At 40.2% G+C, this 19,393-nt stretch overlaps 1 protein-coding gene across 5 annotated transcripts; it reads right to left on the reverse strand.

The window, feature by feature from the left end:
* Nucleotides 1-913: 913 nt before the first annotated feature.
* LOC118227578 (cryptochrome-2-like) lies at nucleotides 914-18,792 on the reverse strand. Of its 5 annotated transcripts, none has more exons than XM_035418182.1 (12): nucleotides 18,437-18,792; nucleotides 17,381-17,489; nucleotides 13,899-14,041; nucleotides 11,887-12,071; nucleotides 11,302-11,390; nucleotides 10,784-10,924; nucleotides 9,683-9,994; nucleotides 9,038-9,189; nucleotides 8,382-8,584; nucleotides 6,688-6,825; nucleotides 5,448-5,572; nucleotides 914-4,305 (listed from the first exon to the last, which is right to left on the reverse strand). In XM_035418182.1, the coding sequence occupies exons 1-12, from the start codon at nucleotides 18,592-18,594 to the stop codon at nucleotides 4,282-4,284; spliced, it is 1,779 nt and encodes a 592-aa protein (XP_035274073.1). In that variant the 5' UTR covers nucleotides 18,595-18,792; the 3' UTR covers nucleotides 914-4,281. The 5 variants fall into 5 exon arrangements, with proteins under 5 accessions (XP_035274073.1, XP_035274075.1, XP_035274074.1 ...); XM_035418184.1 differs by having other exon boundaries at nucleotides 6,688-6,774; nucleotides 18,437-18,791; XM_035418183.1 differs by having other exon boundaries at nucleotides 5,424-5,572; nucleotides 18,437-18,791.
* Between the last annotated feature and the right edge of the window lie 601 nt (nucleotides 18,793-19,393).

The raw sequence follows: 19,393 nt of genomic DNA on the forward strand, positions 1-19,393 counted from the left end.
GGTAAGCCTGCTGGCTATGCTCAGACATGAAAACTTCTGGCAAGAACTCAATGATGTGAGCATGACTGTTCATCTTGCTGACCTCCTCCAAAATATGAGCAGTGACTATGAGTAGCAGTGTGGACTAATGCTCTGGCTACTTTGATTTTCAAATTGGGTGAAGGGTGTGTCATCAGAGAACCAATGCTAGAAAAGTAAAATTCCATCTTGGATTATGGTATGTACAAGTGTGTAGTAACTAATTAAGGTAAAGATGCATTTCAAGGGAATATGACTTCATGGCTATACGAGGGGATTTACACAAGCCCAGATTCAGCAACACTGCATTACAGCTGACACAGCATTGGCAGTATAAATGGACTTCAATCACTGCAATGAATTCCTCTGCAGCTTGTACTGATGAGGTCACAAGTGCCAGTGATATCATCAAAAGGAACTGCATTACAGTAATGTTATAGGACATAAGTGCAGAGGTGGTTTGTAATATGTAAGCATTGCTTAGTTTAAAAAAAATTTATATAAAGTTTTGGCAACTCAAAGCATTTTAACTGCTCTGGAGTGCTCACAGACTAAATGCAAATTAAACAGTTCCAGATGATATGCAATGAGAATTCTAGTCTCGCACTATACCAATATTCACATTTTACGCCATTTCCGTTTAGAGCCTATGAACATCAAAGTATTTATGACATCCGAAGCATCCATAGCAAATCATAGCTTTACAAATACAGTTTTCCAGCAGCAACATTTGTTGTTCATTTGAGAAACTGCATTACTGTTGCCGCCCTCTACTGGCAAAGAGTAAATATTACAGATAATAAATACATGAAAAGGTTGGTTTTAGCTGCGATTTTCTTCCATCATAACAATGTACACCAAAGGCAGACCTTTTAAATACACACATACGCATCACTTGATGGTTACTTACAGAAGCTGCTTTTAATTAGGGAAAAAGGTATTTACACTTTACAAATTATGTAAAAACAAGCACAACAAAATATGTATAATACATCCATTTCACAAAAGTTTATAAAATGAATTATATTAATAATAAAGAAGAAAACTAGCAAAAAGGCCATGTGTCAATATTTGACACAGCCACCTCAGGTATCTACCGGAAAAACATTTAAGGACTGGATACTTAAACATTTGAACAAATGGAACACATTCTTGTACAATTTGAAGAGGTATACAATTCGAAACAAACATTGCACTTCCAGGTACAAAATATTTCCATAAAATGTTACCACATGAAAACAATGTTAAGAAAACATTTTTAGAGTTGTGCAATACCCATTTCCCTGTGGTGAATGGAAGCCACTACGATGCCACATTTAAAAAAAAATGTAGAACGTGTCTTCCAGAAGACAGATTTTCAGTGTAGAAACACACAATATGATTTTTTTACACCCACACAAAGATACTGCAGTGTTGGCCAGACTTACCCATAACCTTATAATTACTCACAACCAGTTTCCATTCACATTACTCAATATCAGTATAGCAATTTCTTCTGTGAGATCATTTTCCCTTGTCATAAAATTGTGTAGCATTTTCTTACATATGCAGATCATCTATCATTGATGATAAATGTAGACAAGTCTTGTTGTCTCCAATAATTTCATCTCTTTATTGCCAATAAAAACGCTCAAAAATTTTAACCGGACTAAAATTGGTTGGCTAGGCTTTATTGTGTATTGTTTAAAAGTAGTGCTCCATAAAATTAATGGAGGAACTTCACATAAAAGTGTGGTCTGCTCTGTGAAATGATTCGGTTTATCGAATTTTGTTGGGCTTCTTTTTCACAATTTACGTGGCAAAGCTGCTCTCTAAAAATAAAGCCAAAGGCAAAAAGCAAACAAACAAAAGCAACCACTGAAATACTGTATTTAGTGATCTAGCTGGGTAAGTATTTGCACTTATATTGTTCTGCAAAAGGTCACACACAGATATCTACGCCAATACTGCTTCTATGCAGAAATGAAAATCTTTACTGTTTATTACTGCACGATGGAACAACCCCTAATCTGCTCCAATCAGAAATCAAAGGCTAAAGGACATTTTACATTGAGTTTGTTCTAAGACTTCTGAGCCTGAAATATGAATGTGCCAATTTGCTCAATGTTAAAGTGTAAAAGCATTTAAACTCCCAAGAGCATTAAGAGTGATCTCTTCAGTTTGTTTCATGGAATTTGCTTCTGTGTTTTACACTCAACCTGGATTACTTATGCTAATAGTGTGAGCGCTAGACCACTAAGAGTGTCCTCACACTGAATGTTAAAGTCTGTTCTTGCTTATTGGTACACCAATTCATTTCCAATTCAAGACCCCTGTGTTTGCACACACTGCGATTACCATGAAAGCCAAGGCAAAATGTCCGAAGTGTTTCTGGTTTGGTGGTATTACTCAACCACGGAAAACAGCTTATTCACTCCAAATGGAAAAAGACAGAAAAACCATGAAACCAGCCCAGGTTTCCCCTTCAGCCACCATAATGCCTCATTCAGTCCCCAGCTGACAATTTGACATTAATTGGTTCTTGGTTCTTTTCCATCTTGGGATCAGAGCCACAACATTACACCAGCAGAGCGTTTTACAATGTACCAACATCTTTTGGTCAAATTAATAGAGCCCAGCTATACAGTTTATATTTCTCTTTTCTTTAAATGAGTTTCCTGAGCTTACATCCAACTCCACTCCACCGCCAAACCTTATTTGCTCTGTAACAATGCTGCAGTGTAGATATACCTACTCGCAACCTGCATCCAAGTACCTGTCATTCAACCCCTCTGACAACCAATTTTTGTAGATAATTACCTGAAGGTCATTCCAACAACTGTTAAATGGAAATGAAAACCATCCATTATGGGCCAAAATATTTCATAGGTTCTGCCTTCATACTCAGGCTTACGACGTTCAGATGAATTGCTCACAAATTCAAACGGACGGCCTTTTTTTGTATAACTAGGGTGGTGGCAATATTCTAATATACAGTGCATGTATGTAACAAATCAAAAAATTGCCCTAAAATCGTACAACCAAAGAACTGAGAAAATGAACGATCCTTAATCATAACATCCATCCAGAACATCCTTCATAATAAGCCCATTATCAGTGCTTTACATTCAATATTTGCTTGTCTAAGACGTTCATTTTGTTTCAGAAGGAGGACCTGATCTCTCAGCCTGCCCTTCTCATTTCTTCGTTTAACGGTGTGCACAGCTACCGATTAAAAACCTCATTCAATGATCCATTTTAAGCTTCAGCTCATCGGATCTTTCCCTCACAGGTTTCTTTACAAAAAGGAATCTGCACTATAAGCTCAAAGCTTCAAAAACGGCACACAAGTTGAAATCAAACGGACGGTTTGGCACACTGTTAATGAGCCCTGCACCCATCTCAAAACTTCCTTATCTGCTTTTGAATGAATGTCAACTTCAAACCAGTCATTTCCACATTTTCCCAGTTTAATTGTGGTGGTTGTGTAGGGCGGCAGTGTAGTGTAATGGGTAAGGAGTTGGTCTTGTGACCTAAAGCATTGCTGTTGTACCCTTGAGCAAGGTATTGCTTCAGTATATATCCAGCTGTATAAATGGATACTATGTAAATGCTGGATAAGAGCGTCTGCTAAATGCCTGTAATTTAATGTAATGGATGTAAACTGGATATTAAAGCACAGGGCTGCCAATGACTGTATTGCTGTGAAGTACCTAGGGTAATAGGTGTATGAAAAATTACCTACGCATGAATATCTGTGCTGACGGCACACCTCCCATGATGAGGATTACTTAGTTATGCAAGTCGTTGAGTAATGACACACATTCCAATATGTTACTGCACAATCTGCTCTTTTTCACTATAATGCTCGGCATATGATTGCGATCGCTCAAATAATTCAGGTTTTCTACCTTCATAAATGTACCCTTTGCTGAATGGTTAATGGAAATCTATTGTACCTGGAATCAAATCAACAAAACCAATCAGACCACACTCATATTTTGGCTGGGTATGCACACACTCTTCACAAATGCTTTGGAGAACCAAAATCCTCTAATTTGGAATCAAACTAAAGAATGAATCCTGGTTCAGAAAAGCTGATCTGGGACAGCGTTATCTCGCTACTTTTCTTTGTTGCTGCTGGAGAATAATCGGCATAGCTTTGTTGTCGCTAATGGTTGTGCTTGTTTTTTTTAATGCTAGATATAATTTTGCTATTGTACTGTATGTGTTTCATCCTGGTCATGCCCACAGAGGAAGGAAGCACGGGAAACAGCGGGCTCCTCAGCGTTCAGACATGGCAATCGTCTGCAAGACAAAGACACCCACACAGACACACGTAGAGATAAGGAAGGAGATGATCAGAGTTGTAAAAAAGTGCTCAATGATCAGCATTCCTGGATAGGTTACAGATATACTGCACATATTACACAGAAACAGGGTAATGTTAGATGTTAACTTTTCAGAAAAACTCACAGCCCATAAAAAGAGTCAGAATAGACTACTGTTACATAGCATTAATGTGTATGTTCTTGCACACACATTTTACCGTATAGTAATCCTTCTATGATGTGATTGACAATTACTCTATATGCACTTAAGGCATATTAAATTGTCTTACACTGACTGAATGAAAAACACATCTGAAAATACGCCTTGCAAAAGCCTGACTTAGTATGAGATTGGTTCATCCAAACTTAGTTGTGGTTAATTTCCAAATACATACTAGCATTTCCCAAAAACATAAAATATTTTAATTATGAAACCAAATTAATCTTAAAGCAAATGTAAAAATTTCCAGAGAATGAAAAAATAAATTATTTGACAAAAATTATAAAAACTGTGTATGAAACTGTGACTCATGAAAATGCAGCCAAAAAGCTATACTGAAGTTACCAGGCAGAAATCTTACGGATCTTTTAACATGTCAGAATTAAAAATTTGATATGGATTAGGATATGGATAAGTACAGAAAACAGTAATTTCTTGCCTAAAAGAAAAACACATTGTATGCCACAGCTTGAGTACTGGCTAGCAGCCCAGACGATGATACTGGATCATTTGAGCTCTGCATTTTGCCAAAAATCAATAACTCTTTCTGACTGAAATCTGAACAATTTGTTATTCATCCAATAGCTTTAGTACACCAAGAATGCAATAATGTCATAGGCCAAGAGTGACATATGCCACACTTCCAACAGTCATGGAATGACTCCATATGTATTTTCAACTTTATATCCTTGACTTTCTGTCCATTGCATTTAGAACACTCATACGAATGAGATTAGCACATATAAGTGTAATTACTATAGATCACTGGCACACTGGCCAGTATAGATATTAACCGATATTGTGCAGTGCTATTCTGGGACTAAGTAAATAAAACAGGTTTTATTTAGCAAGTTTTGAACTGGGTTCCTCTGTACCTGACACTACTACTGGTCACCTGCCTTCTCTTCTGTGGTGCTGGTGCGCTGAACTTTGGGCTGGGGGACTTTCTCAGCTGTCTGCAGCTCTGATGGCCTGCCTCTCTTCCTTACAGGCAGCTGCCTGTGCTGATGCATGGCAAACGAACCTGGAACCACAGAAGCCCCTTCAGAACCCTTACTCCTCCACATCCTATGAAGTCAATACGGGGCTTCAGCTAAAAGCATCATTGTTCATTATCCACAGCCGTTAATAGTAGAAAATGACTATAAGATAAAAGAAGGGCTAACCTCCCGGGGCTAACCAAGAACAGATTGCATTTAAAAAGGTTGTGCCCAGTACGTTATAACCCTGACAAAATACAGAACCTAGAGTTTCAAAACTTGGCTGCTAATTGACATTAAACCTCCAAGACTTCAGCTTGGACCCTACACTATATATGCAGTGAAAAGGCCACCATGTGCATACAATATATTAAACAGTAGGTTGTATATTTGTAATTGAAGGGTTTTATATGGAAACTTAAAACACACACACACACACACAATTATAAATCATAAATAAATTAGATCTCTAAGAAGTACAACAGTAAACAATGTAGTTTTACTACTAATAGTGTATTAGTTTCTGTATTTGTTTCCATTCTGTAAATAGCAGCAATGAACTTAATTCACACTCTGCTTGCATGTAGAGTCCGTGTAGTCCGTGCAAGGCATTTCTTCTGAGATAGGACAATGATTAAATTAGGAACGTCATGGGAAGTTCATTGGTCCCCTGTGAGGGCTTGTACTGGCATCGGAAAGTATATTAATTCATTTTGGACTGCCCGTATGCCGGTGTGGATCTCGAGTCCGACAGCAATGCGCCCCTGACTGTGACTGTGGTCCTGTCTAAAACATCCAGCAGGGGGCACCAAACACCATTACAGTTTGCTATATTTCCAGCAAACTGTATTTGCTGTTTTTCATCCCAATCCAGAGCTGCAATTAATACTGTACATCATGAAGGCTGTCATACTTCCCCATCACATCCCAACCATTGCTTACACACTGCCTGAGAAGATTATAATATAATATAATATGGAGGGGATATTGTATATCTCAGCTTCCTGCATGGACATTGTCAGTTCATGAAACTGACTGCTGTTCTGCAAGTTAATTCATGTGAAGGCTACAGCTCAAGCAGTAGACTCCTCCCTCTATCCAATGCGCTTCGTCAAACATACAGCACAGGACAGAACAGAATGTGTCGGGTGAGTCTTACCACTGGTGCTGCTGCTGTGGGCCTTTGAGTCGTCTGTCATTGGTGGCTCAGCCTCTTCCTGAATGCTGGGAACAGAGGCCAGCAAACCTGAAAAATCAGTAGCATCAGGCATGGATGTCGTAGTGGGCCTCATTATCACTGCAGAATGAAAAACGCACAGCAGCAGGATCTTTTATTGCTAGTTTATAAATCAATTTGACTTTAAAGAAAAGGTTCAGGATGTGGCGACATCAAGAGAAGTAACAGCATACAAGAACAGAGTTGGTCACTTTCACATTTCATAAGTCTCTGTGAATTTTAAGAGGCCTGTGTTGTGACTTCGCAACAAACACAAGACTGTCCACTATGTAACAGATCTGAAATTAGCTGTTTTTTGGTTTTATATTTTTTGTGGAAAATACCCAGATAAGAATACATGCAAAACAAAGACACCACTGTTGTAGTTCCCCTACATTTGATTAAAAATAAATAAAAAATCATATGAATGATATATGGTTTGAAAACTGCACCAGACTGATTTCAACATCAACTATATCACATTAATTATTGTAATGATAATGGGTTTGATAACAACTTGTGAATAGTGCCAAATGTCAAATTGTCACTCAGGAGAGAATTACGAAACTAATGACGTTTAAAATACTCCACGTAGAAATGGGCCATAAAATTGACATTCAGCTCCTTGCCATTCATAAATGTCAAAACCTACAATTCATAACAGGGCTACCCCTGAGGAGGAAAATTATCCTTATTCAACAAAAAAAGAAATTGCTCCTGTCACTATTGGGCCTCTAGGGTGTGATTACTTAGTGGGATGAGTTTTTATTTGTGCCCACCCATGATCGTAACATTAAATGACAAACCAATCAAATATGATGCATCCGGCACAGATGGTGGCTTTGTGCATTCAACAAAGTGCTCCTGCTGATATAATGATGTCATTTGTGAGGTTTTGATTCAAAAATTCTGAAAACAGCTGTTTGGCAGTTTGACAGCAATGCAGGCTTGACATGAAATTATATTAGCGCAGTGCAGTTCAGATACATTAGACCTGAGAGGCTTTGCCATAGGGGACAGGTTAAAGGGACAGGATAGTGGCCTCATTAAGAACAGTAGACTGAAATTTGAGAGAAAAATAAATAAATAAGTGGGATCATAGTGAGTATTTTAAGAAAGAAACAGCTTGGTGGGAATATTAAGACTAATCCTGAAACTTTGACTGGCTTGTTATGAATTCACCATTGAAGATGACTAAACAGGAGGAACAGTGTAGAAACAGGGCACCATTTCCATTGCTATGGTAACTGCTACTTTTTACTTTCAGGGTGCTGTTACTTAGAAGCTAAGGTATAAATAAGCTGATCGGATGTTTGTTTTTACCAACAAAAACACACATGCACACGAAATATCATGCCTAGGTAGATATTTTCAGATAAATGACTAACCTTCTTTTGGTTGCAGAAAGTCATAGCCTGTAAGTCAGGTGGTTTTATATACTGTATGTGCATATTAAGGTAGTTGCTTATGCATTTTATGCAATGCAATTTTACCAATTGAGATGTTCCACTTTAGGTGCTAAATATGCTATTGGTATTTTAAGCTTGCATTAAAATTAAATTGTATTTAAATTAGCTTTATATGTGCCTAATGTGATATCAAAGTTGTGTATTACAGAGGAGCTGCGGGTCACTCACTGAGCCCTTTGTAGTGCGACAGCTGCTGGTAGATCTGCTTCATTCTCTCGATGTTGAGGCGGCTGCCCTCGGCGTGGTTGATCATGGGCTTGGGGTAGTCCTTGCCAACCACACAGTTTGCTGCCTTCTGCACTGTCTCTGGGGCTTTCCATGGCTCATAGATGTATCTGTTCGGATAGTCCTTGAGCTGTGGTATGTATCTCCTACATCCAAAGAACAATGCACCCAGTCAACTCATTGTGGGAACGGGTCACTATTCACTGCTAACATTTATTCTATACATTCTGAAATGCCCTTTTGCAATCATGATGCCAGACCTTTCTTTAACTGAAAAACAAATGCTAAAGTATGTTGTCATCTGCACAAAAAATCACGGTCAATAGATCGTTTGACAAGCCTGTGACATCACACAGCTTTCCCTGCACTGACAATCCTAAGCACTTTCGGTGCAACAGGCACTGTTGATCGTAGAAGGTACAGTATCACAAACTATTACAAAATGGAATTCCGAACTCTCTCCTAGTACATTCTTTACGATCATCAGATGACACAGGTGGCCCAGTTAAAGAGGTGAGGTTCACTGCACATGTTGTGACGCAGGGCTCTGTGTTACGGGGCGTGTGATTTCCCTCGCGCTGCAGTGTCGCGGCGCCCACCTGATGTAGTCTCCGCTGGGGTCGGTGCGGCGGCCAAAGCCGACCGGGCAGTAGCAGTGGAAGAACTGCTGGAAGAACGCGCTGCAGGAGAGCCACATCCAGCTGCCCGCGTTCACGCTGTAGTCTGCATCCAGCAGCAGCTCATCAAACACCTGGGGGAGAGCAGGCACCTCAGTACACCTTGTACACACCAATCCCCTCCAAACCGGCTCATTACCGGAGATGAAATTCCTCCTCACTTTAAAATAATGCATACATTTATGGTGTTATTAAGTGTGAGTGGGCATACTATGGCAAAACTAGTTATTTTCATCAGAAAGCAAGTGAATCGGTGTAAAACGCAGATTTTTAAATGTCCTGCGTTCCAAGGATGTAGCATTCCATGGGCTAGTGCGACCACTGGTACACACAATCTACATTCAATACTGGTGTTCTTATCCTCAAAGCACTTGTACTGTAGAAAGGGTACAATACATGGTGCCAGCATTGGGGGTGAATTCATTGCAATCCAATGCGCAGATAGATAATAGTAATTTACAGAAATTTTGGTACACCGCTAAAATCTTTATACATTACAGATGAGAAGAAAGAAGGTGCCCCCAAGCAGTGAAAGGTGCCCTGCGTTGTGGCAGGAAGGGCCCGTACCCTCATGCCGCTCTCCCAGCTGAGCCACAGGTCCCCCCTGGTCAGGAAGCAGGCCACGGCGTGCCGGGCCAGGTGGTGGATCCAGCCCTCCTGCCGCAGCTGGGTCATGATGGCGTCGATCCAGGGGTACCCCGTGCGACCCTCCGCCCACTTGGCCAGCGCCTCGGGGTTGTGGTCCCAGGGGATCTGCACGCAGATGGGGTTCCCCTCCATGCGGTCGAAGTTGGGGTTGTTGGTGGCGGCCGTGTAGAAGAACTCCCTCCACAGCAGCTGTCCGAAAAGCGAGAGGGGGGGGGTGGAGTGCTTCCGCACCTGGGCAGGGGTGAAAGCGGAGGATTAGACAGCACTTCATTTCCTGCACATCAAACTCTGTATCGATTCCTTTAAAATAACTGCAAGAAAGACTAACACATAGGCCAACTGTATTTTCCACAGCACTGAACATGATTAAAGGCATCCATCCATTAATTTTTACCCAGTGACAGTATTCAATTGTCTCATCAACTGAGCTATTATTGGAGCACTCCAGGGAAAGGACTTGAGGAAACACAAGCACGGCTTTCTGGTTTTGACGTGCCCGCATCCAATCACACAGAAATTGGGGCAAATTCAGGGTGTCGGTCACCGCCATGATATCAAATGGACAGCCGATCTGAACACTGAGCACAGCTCTCTTGTTAGAAATTGGGTTAGAAATTCAGCAGCAATATTTTCTTCTCCACTGAGCCACAAGACAGCAGGGATTTTCACCTGAATGAAGGACACCACTAAGATCTGCCACAATTTCAATGACAAATGGGATTACATCAGCAACAATAATACAGCTTCACATTGGATTGATTGTTTATTCATAAGATCTTGTTGTTGATTGCATCACCATCATCAAATTAACCTTTAAGCAATGGCAGAGTAAACAATGAAGAGTGCTAGATAAATAATAAACTATGGCTTTTTAAAAAAAAATTTTTTAACAAAGTCATATGTATATGTTCATGCTTTTTACAAAGTACACAATTGTTATCAGACACGAGCTGACTATGCAAGCAGTGAAAAACGTAAATGGAATAAACAGGCTCTATATAATGAAACATGAGCTCTCACCTTCATGTACAGCTCCCGTAGATCATAGTAAAACAGGCGACACGACAGACAGCCAAACCGCAAGTAGGGACTCAAGCCGGTGGGGCTGGCAATCAGTGAGCAGATGTTTATCCGGAGTCTTTCGAAATTCGCTACCCAAGCCTAAACAGTCATAAAGAATGAAGATTATATGCAAAGGGCAGAGAGCGGGAATCTCTTACTCACAGGTGACTTTTTCATTGCTGGTCCATTCGTTTTACACAGTAGCATGTGACTGACAATGTATTCCATAACAGATGAGCCCATACAGGACAATGGACAAGGGAGCCTTATTAGTAATTCCTAGTGACATCATCACACAAGTCTTAAACTTTTAAATAGTAGGTTTTTGGAATGTCTTTTTTTACCAGCAATTACCAGCGGTTATTGTTACATCAGCGCTAGAATGTTCGGTTAAGGACATTCAATTTGCATATTTCTGACACCTTAAAGTGTTAATTGATGGATGGCTGTGAAAAAAGAGCCAGAGGACCGTGTACCTTTCGGTCCAAGTGTTTGCTCAAACGTTCTAGGGCCTCCGTCTCGCCCCCTTTCCACACCGCCGGGCTCAGTCCATGCGTTTTAAAGCCTGCAAAACAGGAAGCGGTGAACTACGTCAAGGCCATGTTATCGTGCGTGCCCAAGATCCGTTGTGAGGTCAGACACCCGTGGGCTTAAAGGCGGGCACAGACAGCAGTGATGCAACTGACCTCTTAAGAGGAAATCGATCAAAACAATCGATTGAAAGCATTAGCCGCCGTATGAAAAAATAGCAACGGCACTTTTTTTCCAAAGGTCTTCTAAACATCATAAAAACCAGTGCACAAACTGACAAGGAAAATACAGAAATACAAGTGTTCTGTCAATACATGCAACTGTGCAGCTAACTTTGGTACTGACACAAATTCAATATAACAACACATGCGCTAGGGACTAGTTCAATATATCATCAAAAAGTACCCAAAGCGGTCAATAAGTATATTGTGTCTTACAACAAAAGGGGGTTTTGGTTATGACCGTATGGCATGGTCTCTTAAGAGGGGAGGAGTCAGACAGACTGACAGACAGTGTTGCAGGTCCCTCACCCAGCTCCTCCAGGGAGGGTACACCGTAGCGCTCGTTGTGGTTGTCCGAGATGGAAGTCCGACAGCTGTCCAGCTGCTGCTTAGTAACCGTTGTCAGGGGCCTCTTGGGGAGTCCCAAGCGATTGACTATGGCCTGGAACCTCTTGAAGGTCAGTGGGGGGCTGTTGTTGTTCAGTTCAATTATTCTGTTCGGGAGGAGCCCAGAAAGCCTCAGTACCACACAGCTTTTCAATGGACAGTCAGAGAGAGGAAAACCATTCTAAAACCATTCAAACATTTATCATGTATCATCACCAGATAAAGGAATAAGGCAATTCATATTTCCAGATGACAAATGTATATCTTTACGAATGAGTCACTGGTAATTTTCCAGAGGGAATAAAAAAAGACACCAATTGATCTGTTCATTTGTTCTGCAGATGTTGTGCCCCAATAAATTAATGCTGAGTGTATTACTCATATTATTAAAGCTATAATTATGTCAGCAACCATCAATAAATAAATATATTTTAAAAATTTATAATAATGACTGACAGGAGAAATGACCAGAAATTACCATAATTCGTCAGGGAAAGGGGAATATTCTGGTCTTAAAGCACTTTAGTCAGGAACACAACACATCAAATACATTTTATGAAGGAATCATAAATCAAATGGGAAAACCCATTTTTTAAAAAGCCTTAAAAGCCGGTGGCTGTCTTATTTACTCTAATCGCAAGACTATGACCTGCGCTCTAGCTTATACAACGGCATCTATATCGGTACACACAGTTATCCCCTCCCATTGGATCATTTCCTGCCAGACATCCCCTGTGTCAGGAGGCCTCCATGTGCGTGCTGCAGCACGGAAGAGCGCGTCTGTAAGCACATGTCTGCGAGGGTGACTGATTTGCGCTGCAATCTCGCCTCCCACCAGCAGCACATGTTGCGTAGTGTGACTGCCGGTCTCAGCCAGCCGCCACCAGGTGGCAGCACTTTCACGAAAACAGTGCGGTTGCCGGGGAGTTAGGAAAGTCATGTGCAGCAGCACGCTTTAGAAGTCTGCATAACCAGCCCTCCTCTGAGCTCCATGCTGACAGTAGGCTATGCACGTCAACGGTTTGAAGCACGTTTACATAATTGTAACATTTAATTGCAAATTTTTTAACTCACTGTGGGAAATATGCATTACTTTACTCTAAAAATGTTTACCAAAATAATATTTCTGAATAGCTGGGGAAAAATACATCTCCTAAGAGAAATTCTCCTACCAAAACAAATTATACAACCATTGTATTAGCGCAATATAAGCACGTGATTAACATACTAATATGATGACAACTGCAATTTAGCGGACTGCTTTAGCATCTTTCAGAATGTGCATAACCATTTTAGGGCAGACTTGCTCAGGAATATATTTCATTGAGTACTTTGGAATTTGACCTCATCCTTTTTTTATGGCAGAGAATGCATAAACTCGTCAGCAGGTTGAAAGGGGTGAGCCCAGACCTCACTGTGCTATTCCTCACAGAGACCTCCCAGAGTGACTATTAGCATCACCCGCTCCTAAATCTGGTGACACAGCCCTTTATCACACCGTGCTCCCTGTTGTTCCCCAGTCGAGAGCACTTTCGACTGCTCTGTGGGTCATGCTGCGTCGCTGACGTCTGCTATACTGTCTTCCATTCCCATTCAGTCTGGACATCACAAGCATCAGTCCATGATGCCTTCCAAATTATTAACGAGTTAAGTTCTTTAGTTTCACATGGGGTGCAACTACAAAGTGAGAGGCCCAACAGACTGCATAAACATTCACTTTGTATGCAATTCTTATTATCAAATAAACTCTGTAGGCCTATTTAATCTTATATTATCTTACATTTAACCCATAATCCCTTTAAGAAGTCCTGTATCTAACTACAGACATTCATTATCATGAGTAAAAAAAGCATGAAAGGAATACACGTTTTCTCATTATTGTCATGACCCTTCTGTGCAAGTTTGTTTAAAACGGCACACTAAGCATTTCTGACCTGTCCAAGTTGTAGAGGGTGTGTGAATTCTGCACCCGTGTCTCCACTCCAAATTCCTGTGCCATCTTAATGATGGCGGCATCCCTCTCCTTTCCGTACGGCTCAGAGTCATACTCAAAGGTGAGGCGCGTGACATTCCACTCCTGGGAACAGACAATAGGGAGAGCGAAAGCAGAAGTGATGAATAAAATCACGTTAGAGGGGTCACTACACACCAGAAGGCACAGGGCAGGGTCAAACTGTGTCCAGGTGCCAGCCGTCAGAGCATGGATCAAGCCACCTTTCAGCAAAAAACCCAACGAACCAAAGACCACACAAGCATCATTAAAGGATGGTTTAGTTACTTCCTTTCTCTATCTTTCCCAAGAACACAAACTCTGATCATGAAAAATGGAAAACTAATTTCATCCACGCTTTTGGCACACTGACAAGACTGCACAACTCTCTTTCATTCAGCACACTTCACTTTGATTAGTGTTTTTTCACAATGCAGGAAAAACTTCCCCCATCACGACGCCTTTCAACAAGGTAATTAGAAGGCGTAAACTTTGCCACAGTATGATAAATGTTAATTACATGATCAAATCCATTTTGGTACGTCCAAAGAAGCCCTTTAATGATACGTTTGTAATGGCTGGCCTACATTGTGCCTGTGCTTCCTGTCTTTGCTATTAAAGAACCCAAATTCTACTCACCTGCACTGGTGATTGGTGATTCTGAAAATCTGCCCTTTCTTTTTGCAATTAAAGCCAATCTGTGCCACCATACCCTTTCATAACGGTAATGCATCATGCAGACTCACCTTACATAAGTGCAAGTAAAAGCCAAATCTGATTTACTTGGAACCCCTTGACATCGCTCTTGTACAAATTATTATTGAAAAATGGATGTTATAACCTGCAATGAGAGTGCATCCACATACAGAAAGATGTGCTCTCTCTCTGCCATACACGCACAGCAGGTGATAACTGATGTACGCACTCATGTTGACGTCAGTCTGCTACCAATATGGAAAAATACGGTAGAGTGGCTTTGAACCCTTTAAATAATTTTAAACATAATCAAAACATGCTGCCTTTAAATGAACAATTTCTGATATCTTTGGTGCAATTATGGTTATTTAATGTAACCTGCTCTAGTTATTAAAATGGCTTAATGTGACATTCATAAGCAAAAATGAAGCAGACACCTACTGAAATTAGCATGCTATGATTACATGTTCTCCCCTTGTTGTACTTAAGACACGCTGATAAAAACATACTACAGGTATAGGATAGGTCATGCCTACATTTTGTCTGTGTGTGTGTGCGAGTGTATTTGTGTTGTTTTGCTTTATGTACTGTATTTTCTGTATATTTGTGTTAAATACAACAAGAGAAAAAAACAAGATGGTTCATCTCAAGGGGTTTATCCTTCTAATAAAATAACTTTGGCACTCATGTACACTGAACATTATAAATTCAACTACAAGAAACAATACCTAACAAGTGCCAGGGAAGGCAGATGATTTTGCCACATAGTAAACCCACAGGCCACAGAATGCATGGCTGTCTGAGCTGTTCTAAAGTCACGGACAGCATGGCACTTAAGTCAGTGCCCACCCTTTGAGAGCTCATGGGTTTAATTCTCGTTTTGCTTCTTGCAACATACCAGTAAGGAATTCCAGAATGGGTGTCACGGTCATTCAGTAATGCAGCGCCTAAACGAAGGCAACTCAAGCCCTGATCAGAGACCCTGTTCAACTGAGAAGCCTATGCCTGCTTTCCTCTATATCCTGCTATGGCTTATACCCTGAACAGCAGTAATACATCTGTACATCCTCTGCAATTTTCTGATTTCTCAAAATAATTTGCTCAAGTCTATCTACCATCACTCTAAGCAATTTCATTTCCATTGACTGGTCTCATCCCTTTGCCATGGCACAGAATGCATTACCTCACCTAAGAGAGGGAATATGTGTTTTAAACATCATTAGACCAGGAATAATGACAAATAGGTTTAATAATCTGATGCTATTGGCAGATTTTTTTAGCGCTGAGGACAATGTTAAGATTTGATCTATTTCCTTGTTCTCATATTATGTTGCAGCTACCTGACACAGACAAAGCAAATCAAATTTTTCTCAATGGAATACAAGCCAGTGAGGGACAAGGTCTTTTCATATTACTGTCCAATTTACCAATTCACAAGATGTGTAGGCTACAAGCCATTGCCTGTGCAGCTTTGTTAAGATGCCCCATTTCCAATGCAGTTACTCAGCAGTCCACAACACATTCACAGCTGTGCAGAATTTTTTTTTCATCAAGACTTAATCAAATGTACATTCTCCAGCAATTGTTTCAGCTTTTCCACCAGTGTTCAAGAGGGTCTTGCACATTTTAAATGAATTTTTTTCTGAAATTTTAACATTTTCGTTACCATGCTAGAATCTTTCAGACGGAACCCCTTCTGAAAAACACACTGAAACACAGGAGCAGTGTTCACAGCACATGCTACCATACTATATACACGTATAGTCCCATTAGGATGTACTGCCAGGCACACTAGTGAGTATTGCCACCAATTATGCAAGTGAGGAAAATTAGTTAGGCTATGGAAGGCACTTTCCATGTCCCAAGACCTTTGCCCTTGCATTGAGTACATTCATTGAGCCGCCTGATGTTTTTCAAGAGAGCCCATCAATGTTCATAGCAACGTTCATGGTATGCATGTATGGAAAACAAAATATGCTTTCGTTAACACATACACTAATCTTTAGCTACTGCCCTCTCCTTTGTCTTAATTTAAATGAATAGATCAAAACAGCCAGAGTGTCTGAAAACAGCAAGTATGCATGTGGTTATGCAAGAATTACTATAAATTTCTACTTACTGCTTTCATATAGCTTTGTTCTGACACCGTACTTAATATGGAAGCCAAAGAAAACCTCAGTCTTAATATGCAAGACAAGAATTAGTTTTGGATGAATGCTATGGTCTTTCTCCTTCATTGTTGTCAACTATTGGTGGATTTCTTTTTGGATGGCTCAGCCTACAGGATCTAAAATATTACAGAATGTTATGTCCTTCATTGTTGTCAACTATTGGTGGATTTCTTTCTGGATGCCTCAGCCTACAGGATCTAAAATATTACAGAATGTTATATACTTCATGTCAAGCTACTCAAAGTTTCAGGTCAATAAACTCAACTTCAAATATTCAATTTGTATACATCACAATAAATAAGTTATTTAAGCAAGACTAACATTTCATCATTTTATTTCATAAACAGTTCAATTGTCCTGCAATGCTTGAAACAATGCTCATGTTTAGAAAGCACAGCTAAAAGAGAAAGAAATCACACTGTCATGCATGTTTCTAAGCATACACATCAGTCAGAGAAAACAGTATTTAGTCCATGACAACAGGAAAGTTTGGCTTTCACAATGAGACCAAGCATGACTGCTCCTCTAATATTTACCAAATATAAAAACTGACACTGACCTTGAAAAGTCGAGGAAATACCTCTGCAGGCTGACCGCGTACAACAAAAAGTCTCGAATCAAGTTTTCTGAGACTTGTGTCCAAGTCCTCCAGAGATTCAAGCAGGAATCTAGGATGTAAAAGATCACGTGTGAATTTTGGTAAGTAAATGATTAATCCAAAATGGAAATTATAATCTGATACTAATTTCATCATTTCTCCTTTCTACATTAATTCATAAAATCAAAAGTTAACAATACACGTTACAGTATAGTGATCTAGTGCGACTGATCACTATACATTATAAAGCGCAATAAAAAGGAGTCCATAGGAATGCAGTAAGGTCCAGACAAGGGACTGAAGCCTTACCCCACATGTTTTACTCGCGTAAACCACCATCTCTACCCTGTAATCGATACGGCTGTAACGTTATCATCTTTGGTATTTAAACGAATAGCCTACATGCTTGCAAACCTTGGCGTGTATGTTTTCCTATAATACCTTGGTATTTCCATTACATTTTTGCGTCAAACAAATGTACAAATAACCAATTCATCAAAGAGCCTGGCACATTACAATATTTTGTCATGTTTACTGTGTTCAAATCAGTTATATAAAGAAAAAAAAGTCACAAAAGGGGCGTGCGCATTTTTAATGACCCGAATAGCTAAAAAAAAAAAACGTTGCTTTATAAAATACACATTCAGAAAACGTAGAAAAGTGGTTACATACTTGTGATTTATTAAAAATAGGTAATAGCTTACAAACGTTCAAATAATATCGGTTATCCAAAATGAGGGAAACGTGTTGCAGTTTCCACTGAGATCAAAATTATTTACAAATCTCTAAATATTTGAAAGAAATTTAGCTGCCTAATGTAAACAACGTTAGGTAAAGCCGGTCAGTCAGAACAGTCACGTTGATTGTAACGCGTAACTTCTTAGTGCAGCAGTCAACTGTAGTTGGATATTTGCTGGCAGTAAGCAGTGTCTGATAGACAGCTAGTTAGTCTGGAACACGAGGAGTCCAGAACTTGAAAATACGTCAGCTATATGTAGCTAGGCCTACATCACCCACCTCCATTTGTTCACTCCAACATTAGCCGATCCTGCGAACCACGGATCCAAAATATAGACACATCGCACCGTATCCGCACCATTCAGAGCTTCTTGTAAAGATGGATTATCGTGAAGCCTCAACCCCTTCCGAAACCAATGCACAGAATTCACTACCATGATTCCAATATATTCCTTCAGAAATCCAAATGGTTGCGGTAATTATTTAGCGTCGTGTCGAATGTTACTCATGTTTTGCATCAAAAATCTTAACATCCGGCGTACTCCTCGTCTTTAGAGTTTGGGGCACAATCACAGAGCTGTGGGCAGAGTCCTTGGTTTAATCGTTTTCCACCTCTTCTGGATTGTATTGGCTAGGGTGTGACACGTGTAAAGAGTATTAAAATGAGCGACACGCCTAGCTGCTTTCCAATTGGCTGTTCAGCACGTGTAGGCCCGGCCCCTTCACGTTTCTGTGGAGAGTTGTTCGAATTTGCCAGGCAGGAATAGAGCATCGCCACCAAGGACATGGAATCATCGCAAATTGAGTTACGTTCAGCGCCGTGCTTTATTAACGCGTCATTTTCTTATATAATGTCTCGTTTTATCCATACGACATATGGATTTCAGGACGGCTGATGCAGATACGATTTGTCAACAAGACATTTTCAAGAATATCGTTGCCAGCAAGTTGTCACATTTATCTTTACCCTATCCAACTGAAAGGCCTTGAAATAACATGAAAAATATGGGCTAAAGCTGTAATATGCGTCCTATTTATTTTGGATGAAGTTTTATCGGATAGAAATATACTTCAAATACAGTAAGAAAACGTGAGGCGTCTAGTTGCTATGGCAATGAGTCTCATTCTGCAGTACTTATTGTGTCCCGTTCTGCGCCACCATTGTTTTATATAAGCAAGCTCTCCGCATCATTGTTTTAGGCAAGCATATTTTACATTACGTCACACGCATTGTGA

The sequence above is a fragment of the Anguilla anguilla genome, chromosome 5 (assembly GCF_013347855.1).
Source record: "Anguilla anguilla isolate fAngAng1 chromosome 5, fAngAng1.pri, whole genome shotgun sequence".
Taxonomy (NCBI): domain Eukaryota; kingdom Metazoa; phylum Chordata; class Actinopteri; order Anguilliformes; family Anguillidae; genus Anguilla; species Anguilla anguilla.

Bases quoted from the DNA above. Each gene is read 5' to 3' on its own strand.
- LOC118227578 (XM_035418182.1), bottom strand. From the start codon at position 18,594: ATGGTAGTGAATTCTGTGCATTGGTTTCGGAAGGGGTTGAGGCTTCAC. The intron at 11,391-11,886 runs GTGAGGGACCTG...CCTGTTTTGCAG, and splicing joins ACCCTCCCTGGAGGAGCTGG to GCTTTAAAACGCATGGACTG. The intron at 9,995-10,783 runs GTGAGAGCTCAT...ACCCCTGCCCAG, and splicing joins TACGGGAGCTGTACATGAAG to GTGCGGAAGCACTCCACCCC.